This window comes from Geotrypetes seraphini, chromosome 10, assembly GCF_902459505.1.
Source record: "Geotrypetes seraphini chromosome 10, aGeoSer1.1, whole genome shotgun sequence".
Classification (NCBI taxonomy): domain Eukaryota; kingdom Metazoa; phylum Chordata; class Amphibia; order Gymnophiona; family Dermophiidae; genus Geotrypetes; species Geotrypetes seraphini.
In genome coordinates this window covers 48,877,345-48,889,662 of record NC_047093.1, presented here as the reverse complement: position 1 = coordinate 48,889,662, position 12,318 = coordinate 48,877,345, and the positions used below count along the sequence as shown (strand labels likewise).

The 12,318-nt window shown below is 42.4% G+C and overlaps 2 protein-coding genes across 5 annotated transcripts in view; one reads left to right on the top strand and one right to left on the bottom strand.

The window, feature by feature from the left end:
• TOR2A (torsin family 2 member A) lies at positions 1-10,906 on the top strand. Its single transcript, XM_033960068.1, has 5 exons — positions 1-161; positions 282-547; positions 645-820; positions 2,668-2,795; positions 9,662-10,906. Exons 1-5 carry the CDS (start codon positions 35-37, stop codon positions 9,904-9,906), a joined length of 942 nt encoding a protein of 313 aa, XP_033815959.1. The 5' UTR covers positions 1-34; the 3' UTR covers positions 9,907-10,906.
• TTC16 (tetratricopeptide repeat domain 16) overlaps positions 10,640-12,318 on the bottom strand; it is a 47,209-nt gene continuing 45,530 nt past the window's right edge. For 3 of the 4 annotated variants that reach the window (XM_033960066.1, XM_033960067.1, XM_033960065.1), the window contains one exon: positions 10,640-12,187. In XM_033960066.1, the coding sequence (XP_033815957.1) occupies positions 11,996-12,187 (192 nt within the window). In that variant the 3' untranslated portion in view covers positions 10,640-11,995. The remainder of the gene's footprint in view (positions 12,188-12,318) is intronic. The other variant, XR_004540776.1, reaches the window with a different exon arrangement.

The window sequence follows — 12,318 nt, the reverse complement described above, 5'->3', positions numbered from 1 at the left end:
CGCATGTCCCAGCGTGCCCCGGGCCTCGGTAATTATGGAGTTGTTGGATGGGTTCAGGTTGCTGTTCGTGTTCTGTGCCTCCGGTTTCTGCTGGGATCTGCGCTCACTTCGCTGCAGCTTTTCTGACGCCTGCGAGTGTCGTTTCCAGCCCGATCTTGAGGGTGAGGGACTGGTGGAATTGGGAGGGTGAAACTGGGGTCCTCGCAAGGGTTGGTCCTGCCATTTCCAGAGGGTCCCCAGTGTCCCTGATGTGACACTCTTGGATGCTTCTGTGTTCGCAGGTTTGGGCTGTGACTTGGCACAGAACGTGTTTGGGCAGCACCTGGCTCGAGAGCTGCTGCTGCAAGCTGTGACCGACTTTGTGGAGTTGGCGGAACCTTTGAAACCATTGGTGCTGTCCTTCCATGGCTGGACCGGCACTGGCAAAACTTACGTCAGTTCGCTAGTGGTGAAGCATTTGTACCTCGATGGCAGTCGCAGTCCTTTTGTTCATCAGTTTTCTCCCACTCTGCACTTCCCTCATGCAGAGCGCATTGAGCAGTACAAGGTGAGCACATGCAGTGATCTGGAACTGCCACCTCAAACACTAGATACTCTTGTAGAAATCTCGTTAGTGATTCGGTATTGGAACTTTACTGTTGCAGGATGACCTAAAGCGCTGGATCCAGGGGAACCTTAGCACGTGTGCACGCTCTATATTCCTCTTTGACGAAATGGATAAGATGCATCCAGGGCTTATTGATGTGATAGTCCCTTTCTTGGGCTCATCCTGGATTGTTTTCGGCACCAACTATAGGAAAGCTATCTTCATTTTTGTAAGGTAGGTGGAATACATTGCTCTTCTATTTTTTGCCAGGTTCTTGGCATAGCTGCTATTGGGACTGCAGATTCGGTTATTCGCGATTTTTTTTTTTTTTTTGGGGGGGGAATCTTCGTTTCGGACCTTCCCCGCCTCCCTCCCGCATTCCCCCCGGCATCCCGGCCTTACCTGGTCTAGCGGGCTTTCAGGGCAGGAGTGATCTTCCTATTCTCTTGCCCTGTGCAGATCGTCAATAGGAAATGGCTGCCGTGAGCCCCCTTCGTAGTCTCGAGAGACTACGGGAGCTCATGGCAGCCATTTCCTATTGGCGATCTGCATGGGGCAGGAGCGTAGGAAGATCGCTTCTGTCCCAAAAGCCCGCTAGACCACCAAGTAAGGCTGGCACAGGCTGCCCAGCCCAGAGAGGAACGATCTTCGCTCTGCCTGGCCCAACACTGAAGCGCACACACTGGCCCCTGCAAACACACACGGAAGGAGATGATCGGAGGTAAGGTCCTGTGGTGGGTCAGAACCGTCACAAAGTTATTTGTGATTTTTCACTCTTCGCAGTCTGGCTTTGTCTCTATCCCCCGCAAATACCGAGAGAGAAGTGTACTCCAGAATCATGGCTGTTGGAGTTACATAGAAACATGATGGTAGATAAAGGCTAAAGGGCTCGTCCAGTCTGTTCATCCGCAGTAACCATTATCTCTTCCTCTCTCTAAGAGATCTCACGTGCCTATCCCAGGCTTTCTTGAATTCACACAGTCTTCTGTCTCCACCACCTCTTCCGGGAGACTGTTCCACGCATCTACCACCCTTTCTTTAAAAAAGTATCTCCTTAGATTATTCCTGAGCTTATCACCTCTTAACTTCATCCTATGCCCTCTCATTCTGAAAGGTCACTTGGGCAGCCACAATAATCAGAGACCTGAAGAAAGCAACAGGTATTTGTTTTATTCAGCATATATGCGAAAGACTTCTGTGCAGTAAAGTTTTGCCTCAGAAGTGCAGAAAAAAAGGATGTTCAGTGTTATTTATGTTTCCTGTCTAAAACAAAAGGATGCTAGCTGCAATTTTCCATTCTCTACTCTTGTCACAAATTCTTGCTATACATTGGCCCTAAGCCCGCTTTACTATTGGTTAGTCCTATAGAGAGCAACTCTAATTTTTTCTAATCCTTGCAGTTTCATTATTACATGTCCAGGAGGGCAAAGTACATACATATATGGTCATGTTTTCAGCACAAACAGGACGCAGTTAAGGCACATAGTGCAGGCAGATTAATATGTGACATAAGTCAGATACTATTATTAAACACAAACCAGCATCCTTGGTAAAGAGAAAACTTAGTTCAGATTTTAGGGAAACCAGTCTCAGACTCCTTCAATTCCAGAGCTTCCTTTCAAATGAGAGACTCGACATGCACATTTACATCACATAGGTATTTAAACATCTCTATCATACCTCCTCTCTCCTGCCATTCCTCCAAAGTATACAGATTGAGATCTTTAAGTCTATCCCATATGCCTTATGATGAAGATCACACACCATTTTAGTAGCCTTACTCTGGACCGACTCCATCCTTTTTATATCTTTTTGAAGGTACAGCCTCCAGAATTGTATACAATATTTTAAATGAGGTCTCGCCCAAGTTTTATACTGGGGCATCAATACCTCCTTTCTCCTACTGGCCATACTTCATCCTATGCACCCTGGCATCCTTCTAGATTTTGCCATCTGTTTAGCCACCTAAAGATCATCCCATACAATCACACCCAAGTTGCATGGGTATTGGTGATCCTGTATACTTATCTGTATGGAGGCTTTCTCAGTCTTACTGTTTTTTCATTTTCATTTCTCTCTAGTAATGCTGGAGGGGAACAGATTAACCATGTGACACTTGAATTTTGGCGTGCTCGAAAAGATCGGGAGGAAATGGAGTTACGGGATCTGGAATTAGCCATTTCTAAGGCTGTATTTGACAATCCACACAGTGAGTTTGATATATTGTCTGTTTCTTTGAAACCTACACCAAAATAGAAGGGAGTTGTATTGTTGATAAAGGAGGGCTAGGTTATAATCATGATAGATTATTGAAGAAAGTTCACGTCATGGTCCAATTACAAAACAAGCTGGAATGTGAAAAAAAATTATAGGTCCAATATTCAACCAATGGTGGTGAGTGTTTTGCTCACTGCTAGCAGTAAAGTGTTGACTCCATCCCTGGAACACCCTCAACATAGCCTGCTTTGAGTTAGGCACTAATTGCGAATTTCAGCGGCCCTTAATCGGTTAAGGACTGCTGAAAATTAGCTGCTATCCCTGACCAAATCGATTTTAACTGCTCAGCGACTGGCTAAAAATCACTTTGAATATTGGCCCCTAAATTTTACCGATGCAGATCTAAAATTAGAGGCATAGTTTATTAATTTGAAGGATTTATATTACGCATTATCAGTAGGTTTCTAGGTGGATTACAGCTCTACATACATAATTTAAGATGAGATACATCTTTAGAGTTTTTTTTTTAGAGTTAACAAATACAGGGTGGGGTGAAATTTATAGGTATACAATCGTGTTAGAGACAAAACAAGATGCTTTTATACATTTCTCCCCCCCTTTTTTTTTTACTAAGCAACGGTAAAGGTTTCTACTGGGGTCTGGAGCACTAAGTGCTCCAATGCTCATAGGAATTCTGTGAGCATTAGAGCATTTAGCGCTCCAGGCCGCATGGTTTAGTAAAAGGTGGGGTTAGCTAAGTAACATCAGCTCTCAGGTTTAGGTTCCAGCTCTTTAGCCTGTCCTTTCATATCTGCTTAGTGATATTCCATCACAGATTATTAGGTGAGATACCTCCTAATGTGTTTTTAGTGAAGATTTGAATGTCTTACGATCAGTTATCAATCAACTTTGTTTAGAGAGTTGGTTCCACCACTGGGGCCCCTTAATGTAAAAGATAAAATTCTTGCATGCTTCAAGGTGGATTTTTTGAGTGGAAGTTAGTATTTATGAGAACTGTAGAGGTCAATTCAGGTCCACACAGCGGGGGGAAGTAACTTACGCAGCTGGCACCTGTTAAGCCCTGCTGGACTGAAACCGTGGCCAAACGACCTGTACTCAAGCACCTGATAAATCAGAATATGAGCTAGCTTCAAGATCCAATGCAGACCAGCTAGACAGGAACCTTGAGGGTTGCATTGCCAGTTGCAGATGTCTGACCCAGAGTCTACATTTTCTCCCAAACAAAGCTGTCCTGGGGTCATCAAGGACCTCGCCACCACCAAAAAGCCTCGAACTCAGATTTAAAAAAATGAAAATAATAAAAAGATATCAGAGCAGATCAGGATCACACCTTCTCAACTTGCCTGCACAAGAAAAAAATGAAGGGGGCTCTACAGCACTGAAGGAGGTGGAATTGAAGAATGTAAATTTCATCCTTCTGCAATCAACTCATAGGAATGGGAACATCACCTGTTGTCAAAGACTCGTGGATGTTATTTAAAAATACCATTGTGGAAGCCCAGACCTGATGTATTCCACATTTCAGCAAAGGTAGAAAGAAGAGGAAAAGAGAGCCGGTGTGGTTAAAATGTGAAGTGAAAGAAGCTATTAGAGCCAAAAAAAACATCCTTTAAAGAATGGAAAAAGGATCCGAATGAAGAAAATAAGCACTGGCAAGTTAGATGCAAAGCACTGATAGAGACAGCTAAGAAAGAATATGAAGAGAAACTTGCAAAAGAGGCAAAAACAACATTTTTTTTAGGTACATTAGTAGCAGAAAACCTGTGATGGAATCTGTGGGACCGTTGGATGATAAAGGGGCGCTCAGGGAGAATAAGGTCATAGCGGAGAGATTGAATGAATTTTTTGCTTTGGTCTTTACGGAAGAAAATGTAAGAGATCTACCTGAACCGGAAATGGTTTTCAAGGGTGATGATGCAGAGGAACTGAAAGAAATCTCGGTGAATCTGGAAGATGCACTAAGCCAGATTGACAAGTTAAAAAGTGATAAATCACCTGGACCAGATGGTATACATACCAGGGTACTAAAATAACTCAAACATGAAATTGCTGACCTGCTCTTAGTGATCTATAATCTGTTGCTAAAATTGTCTGTAGTACCTGAAGATTGGAGGGTGGCCAGGCAAAGAATAATCTCCAATTTAAAAGAGACATCTCCTTTTAGTGATTGTTTTTTTTTTTTTTTTTTTTACAAAGTCACATAGCCGAGTGTCACATGACAAATGCTCCGACATCCATTCAATTCCTATGGGCACTGGAACATTTATCACACTGCCCATGCTGCTGGCTTTTGTGAAAGAGGAGGAAAGTAAGGTCTAACTTCCAGAACTTCACTGACTTACTACATCTACCATCTGCTAGAGATTGAGAACAGACTGACGGAATGCACAGCCTACTTAAGTGTTACAAAGAAGTTGGTAGGTCTCAGTCTCCATCTGTTGGTAGATGTATGTAACTCGTTTGGAGAGATGCTTTAGAAAGGCATGCTCAGAAATTTAAGCTTGCCATTTGTTTATCTAGAACAGGGGTGCCCACACTTTTTTGGTTTGCGAGCTACTTTTAAAATGACCAAGTCAAAATGATCTACCAACAATAAAATTTTTAAAAAACCACAAAACACACTGTACGCGCAGGGAGCTGTGCTGAATGCCCCGCGCTGCTCTCGACGCTCATAGGCTCCCTGCGCTAAAAACCACTATTGCAGTTTAGTAAAAGGGGGCCATAGTGCAAAATATAGACAGCAGATATAAATTCTCAAAACGGACACATTTTGATCACTAAATTTGAAAATAAAATCATTTTTCTTACCTTTGTTGTCTGGTGATTTCATGAGTCTGGTTGCACTTCCTTCTGACTGTACATCCAATATTTCTTCCCTTCTTTCTGCTTCCTGCATGCTTCCTCTCCTCCAGACCTTATTCCATTCCCCAACCAACATCTCTCTCTGTCCCTCCCTGAGTCCAACTTTTTCTTCCTCTCTCCCTGCCTGCCACCCGACACACTCCATTCCCTCCAACTTTTTCTTCCTCTCTCCCTGTCCTCCTCATCCCCTTTCTTCCTCTCTCTCTGCCCTTCTGTCTCTTTCTTTCTCTCTCCCTGCCCCCACTTTCTGTCTTTCTCCCTTGTCTCTTTCCAGAGAAGGCAGCACTGTTAGTTAGTCATTGGAAGAACAGCAGCCTGTTTAATTCCAGGAAGCATGAAGCTCTGTGTCTTTCTTTCTCTTTCCCTGCCCCCCCATTCACCGCTGTCGATGATGATGATTTCTCCCTGCTTCCCCAACACCGCAAAAGCCAGGCATGTGCAGCCACTGCACAAGCGCCGGGCCCACAAGCCTTCTTCCTTCGACGTCAGAGAGGAAGTTCCAGGCCCGGAATTTCCTCTTCTATGTCAGAATTGATGTCGGGGGAGGAGGCTTGTGGGCCTGGTGCTTGTGCAGTGGCTGCATGCGCCTGGCTTTTGCGGCATCGGGGAAGCAGGGAGAACGCAAAGGCAATGTGAGTCTATTGCGGAGCCCAGGATGGGCTCCGCAATCTACTCACGTTGTCCTTACGATCTACTGGTCGATTGCAATCGACCTTTTGGGCATCCCTGACCTAGAACTATTGGTCGAATTTATGAAGTTAGTGCTGAAAATCAGTGCTGAATGCCTAAACTTCTTTTCTCTGCCCCAAATTTGCCTGTTACCACCCTCTTTTTATGCTTCTAAATTTGAGTTTAGTGAAATTATGAGTAAAAATGTATGTCCTTGGACCTACTAATCTTTCTAAGAGGTCAATTTATGAGCAGAACTCTCAAAGTTAAGACCATAAATTCTTTGACCGTCAGGATGTCTTAAAGCCAGTAGTTTAGCAGTTTTCATTTGTTGGTAGAAATGTGTAAACCCACATTTCTGGACTGGTCTGGAGGCATGCAAAGGAAAGATGGCAATACTTATTTTAACAACACATCTCAAAATGTGCCATATTGGGGCAGATCAAAGCAACATGCCCAGCATCCTTTCTCCAACAGTTACCAGAATAGATTCAAGCCAGTATCCTGTGTCGCATAAGATGTGACATCTCCAAATGGATATACAGTAGAGTATTGGCTAAACCTGCATCTTAAGAAGTTGCTGTACCAACAATCCCTACCATTGGGAAAGCATCCATACAAATGGAAGGCGGAAAGTATATCAGAGTAGAGTCCTTCTTAATCCCTAATGAATAAGCATCCAAGAGGGAGGGATACCCCCGGACAAAAAGCTACTATACTGTTCCATCCTGTATGCCAGCATACAAATATTTTGAAAGTTTGTAGACCAGCTGTGCACTCTTGTGCTTCATAAGATTATTACAGACAGCCTCCAAATATTGCAATCATTTTGCTGGCATTCAGGCCTGGAGGAAGAAGCATATCATGGTGGGGGTTTCTGACCGAATGTGAGTAGGATGGAGGAAGTTCAGAAGAGGGCTACCAAAATGGGGCATTATGTTAGCAAGAAAAAGTTTTATGACAACAGTTCAGCTCACACATAAATACAAAATTTTCAACATGGTCATTTTCCAGAAGAAATAATAAACATTCCAACGTGTCATCAATGGTTTCAGAATAAAATAATAAATATTCCTCCTCCCCTTTGAAATTAGATCTAATGGTGGGAGATGCAAACAACCTAATACAGTCAGAAGTATACATTGACCCAATAATCTGCATGAACCATCCGCTCTATTGTGCGCTTAACACTCTACCCCCAACCTCCCAGTAACAAATACACCTCCATCCCCTGTTAGGATCTAAATACCTCCCCCCACTACCTTGTTCCAAATCCCAAAATCAAACACAACTGAGCCAAATCAACCTCTCCACCACCACACCTTCCCCTATCTCACCCTTGGTGTAGTGAAATGCAATTAGTCCAATATATGTAGCAATAAGCTACGTCCCCTTGGATGTAGGGATTGTACATAAGGGTCCCAAATTTTCAAGAATAGTAGCTTCCTCACCCGTGTCCCCCTGGCATCTCAGGTTTCCCATGTGGCCAATTGGTGTAAGTGGTTACTCCAGTGCCAATAGGCGTCCAGTGCTGCAAAATGCATTTTTGGGCTAACAGGCACATTTTCTGACATAAGGCCAAATTTTCCTTAGCCATGTGGCCTTAGGCACTGGGGAGATCTAACACTAATTGAGAAGGGATGCTTTGTATAGGCTTGCCCACCAGTGTGGACATATAATTCACTATGCGTCTGCCCAAATCTACTATCTGGCATTCTGCATTTAAGGCAGGTGGTTGCCCGAGTGCCCCCACTATAGAATAGTTGTTTTTGGTGTAAAAATTGGCTCTCAGTAAAATTCTATAAGTCTCCCATAGCCAAGCACTCTGTGTCAAGGAGGGTATGGACTTCAAATTAGTCAACACATCTGTGTCTTAAGGCCACATTCAGATCAGCCTTCCAGGTAGTATGACAGTTTGGAGCATTATGTTATGTTAGGACTTATGTGGATTACAAAAGTTGTGCTAGGAATATATAGACTTACTTCATAAACATTTAGATATCTGACAGAGGTGAATATTGAATTATATTTTTATAAATGTTTTTGAGGATGGTTGTCTTACATGTTAGGTTCCTATGATATTTTGTAGAAATTTTGGTGTCCTTGCCCCGAGTGGTACTTTAGTCTGTTTACAAATAGGTTTAAGTCTGTGTAGCTCTGCTTGCATTAGTTTTTCCTATGGATTTTTGGAACAGCCATGTTTTTAGATATTTGCGGAACATGGCATATTTGGTTGTGGCTCTGATCTCTATGAGGAGTTCCAGTTTTTTGCTTTCTGATAGGTGAGGGATTTAGTGAGGTCTTTTGTACTTTATACCCTTCATAGTTGGGTAAAACAGTCAGTCAGTTTGAGCTGCGATGGCCTTCTGGTTTGCCTAGCATTACTGTGAAATTTGGGAAATCTAAGGTGAGACTTGCATATTCTGTTTTATATTATTTTCAGGATGTTAATTTTACTCTAAGAAGAGCTGAATTTGAACTTAAAGCCAAATATATGTACTGTGATTACTTTGGGACATTTTGATGATTTTTATACATTAATTTGGTTTGAAACTTATCATGATTTGATGTACATTCGTTCCAGTAGTGGATACAGCTGTTGGATTAGCAGTTTCTAAATAAAACTCAATCTTGATATTATGGAGGAAAAAGATAATACTATAGCAACATTCAAACAGAATGCAGCAGTGTCCAGTCCAGTATTTAACCAGCCAGGGACCATTCCTGGCTGGTTAAAAAGCACTGAATATTGAGAGAGGGGGGCTGCGCATCTCTTGCTTCCTGCTCAAGAGCTCTGAAGAATCCAGCAGCTTCCAGAGCATGCACAGGAGTTCTACTTTTATCAACCTAGGATAAGCTTAGAGGAACTTAAGAGGCAAAGTGGGAGTAAAACCAAAGTTCAGGTTGGACCAATTTTGCACAAAGAAGAGAGAAAGGGAAGCAATGGGAGGGTCTATGTTCCATTTTTTATTTCTATGAAGTAGGGCAGAGGTAGGCAATTCTGGTCCTTGAGAGCCATAGCCAGGTCAGGTTTTCAGGATCCCCACCATGAATATGTATGAGATGGATTTGCATGCACTGCTTCCTTGAGATGCAAATCTATCTCGTGCATATTTATTGTGGATATCCTGAAAGCCTGACTTAGCTCCGGCTCTCGAGGACCAGAATTGCCTACCCCTGAAGTAGGGCAAAGAAAAAGATGGTTTAGAAGTGGGTACAAGATAGTGATGTATGGTAGGGCTACTTTTAATTAGTATCTATGTTATATTTTGTTGTAACCCTTTGCTTTTCTGTCCTGTTTTACAGATGGATTCTGGCAGTCGCAGATTATTGATGAACAGCTTATTGACTACCTTGTACCATTTCTGCCACTAAAGCGGAACCATGTTAAGCAGTGTGTGAAGAGTGAGCTAAAGCAGCAGGATTTACCACTGGAGGAGAACCTTCTCCAGTCTGTCACAGACAGTATTACCTACTTTCCAGAGGAGGAGCAGATCTTTTCATCTACAGGTTGCAAAACTGTGGCTTCTCGCATCAACTTCTTCTTCTGAAGACTTTGCCCAGAGTGTGTAGCATGTCTTGCACTAGGCCCACATTTTTGCTCTGAATCTCTCAAGGGAAGGGGCTTGCTACCTCAGTCAAACCTATCTCAATGAACTAAGGCCCAGGTGTGCAGAGATAAGAAACTGAAGTTCTATTTTGCTGGCTAGTCTTTGCCCTAGCGAAACTCTGTCACACTACCTAGGCACTGATAAGATAAAGGTTAAAGGAATTTGAGTTCCTGTCTACCAATAGTATACCTGTCTTTGAACTTTGGAATTTGCCACCCTGGCAGCCCTATAAGATTGCATATGGCAAGTTCTAGCAAGTAGTGTCTCAGTGTAATTCCCTTGGGAACACTGAACTATAGCTATTTCTTGCATTCAGCTTAAACTTTTTGAGTCCAGCCAGATTTTGTTCTTCCTTATTTATAAGCAGCTTCCTGTCCTAAAATAAAATCTTTAATTTGATAAGGCTCACAGCAGTGGACCAGGAACCAGGGAAGCCCTGCCAATGCTGTGCTAAAACAATATGCTGCTATCTTACTCACTCTGGGTCATGGTGAAAATGTAAGATAACACCAGTGAAGATTAATTATAGGCGAATCAGGCTGTAGCAGTTTTTGGGTATGTAAGAAAATGAAGGGCAGTACTCGTATTTTATTCCAGCAATATAGAAAGTATGCGACCTGGGAAGGAACAGATGGGGAGGGAAAAACAGTGAAGTATACATGAGGAAGCCATATAGACTCAATAGTTTAAATTTATTCAGCTGTAAATGGGTGTAAACACTGTTCTTCTTTATATCAGAACTGCTGTTGGTCAGTAACCTCAGAGGATGATGTACATACTTCTACAGTCAGATCCCATACAGGTGAAAGGAGTTGTAGAAATGGCAATTAATAAAATGTAGTTACAGAAGTAATTTTTACATGTAAAAGTGGTCATAGATTGAAATAGATAGTTATAATTTTAACATTTTTTTTAAAAAAATAAACCACTGCTGGCCATACGTACATGGTTTTCTTTTGCTGTCAGGTTTTCAGACGAAGCAGAACCTTCACCATTAGAAATTCCACCCCCTCTACCCCTGAATCTCCTCTACTTGACTAAGATCTAATACTGACACAACTTTTTCCAGTGGCATATATTCTATGGTTGTGCTTTGGCCCTGGAAATCCTTAAGGAGCTCACAAATTAATCTAAAAGATATTTTTCTAGATGTGTCATGACTAAATCATAAGCTTACTGTTGTAGAAACTGCCTCATATATATCTCTGAGCTATAATAATTATAAAAAATGCAGCATTTGCTGCTAAATTACAGCTCTGTGTATTGAATTAGATGTACTCAGTGAAGCACCAGATGTCAGTTACTCACCTTCATTTTTCTCTGGCTGTGAGATGTCTAATTCCTGATCTAATACATAATGCCTAAAGTGGTCCTGGGAGCCTTGTGTTTCCTCATCTTCTATGTCCTTGACCTGAGAAAATAGCTCCTGTTGCTTTTGTTGGATGTTCCTAGAGAAGTAAATATAACCCATAGCACAAAGCATTATAGTAACCAGTTGAGGCCCTAAATTAGCAGAATTTTCCCCTTTTACCATAGGTAGAATATAGCTGTACTCAGATAATGGGCAAAAATCAAATGGCTCCTGCTATCCCAACAGGAGATGCTGTAGGGCAGTGATCCCTAAGTCTGACCTGGTGAATCCCCAGCCTGTTCAGTTTTCAGGATATCCACAATGAATATGTAAGAAAAATTTGTGTACAGTGGAGCCAGTGTATGCAAATCCATAATGAATATTCACAAGATATCGTAAAAAGCCAACTGTCCAGGGATCCCTCAGGCCACATTTGGGGACCACTGCTGCAAAAAATAGTGCAGGGGAACTTAAGGTTAAGTAGTCTTAGCAGAGGGAAGTGTATGGCACTTGCAATCTCTGGTTCTCTCAATATGTGTTGTAGCAAATGGTACAAGATAGCTCATAGCTCCTGTAGTCCCAGCCTCTCCTGGCAGGAGGTGGTGTTGGAATAATACAGTAAGGAGGAAGAGCACAGCTCCTGAAGTCCCAGCTGTAGGGTATGGTACAAGCATACAATTACTGATATAGAAAGCTGTTTAAGTGTTGGATTTTGGGTTCTCTCCACACTGTTTCATGTTGGCTGGAATCTGGAAGTTCAGGACAGGAAATTGCATTGTTGAGAATCATTTTAGCAGCTTGACCCACTTCACTGCTGGCAATCTCTGTCATTGTCTTCCCAGGGAAGAAGCTTGTTGCAATAGGAAAAACCTGGAGAAAGAGCCAGAACCAGATCAAAGGTCATAAAAGATCTTGAGCTGTGAAGTTTTATTAAACCAGTGATATACAACTTAATCCTCAGGATAATACCCAGCTGACAGGGCTCCAGAATACACATGAGG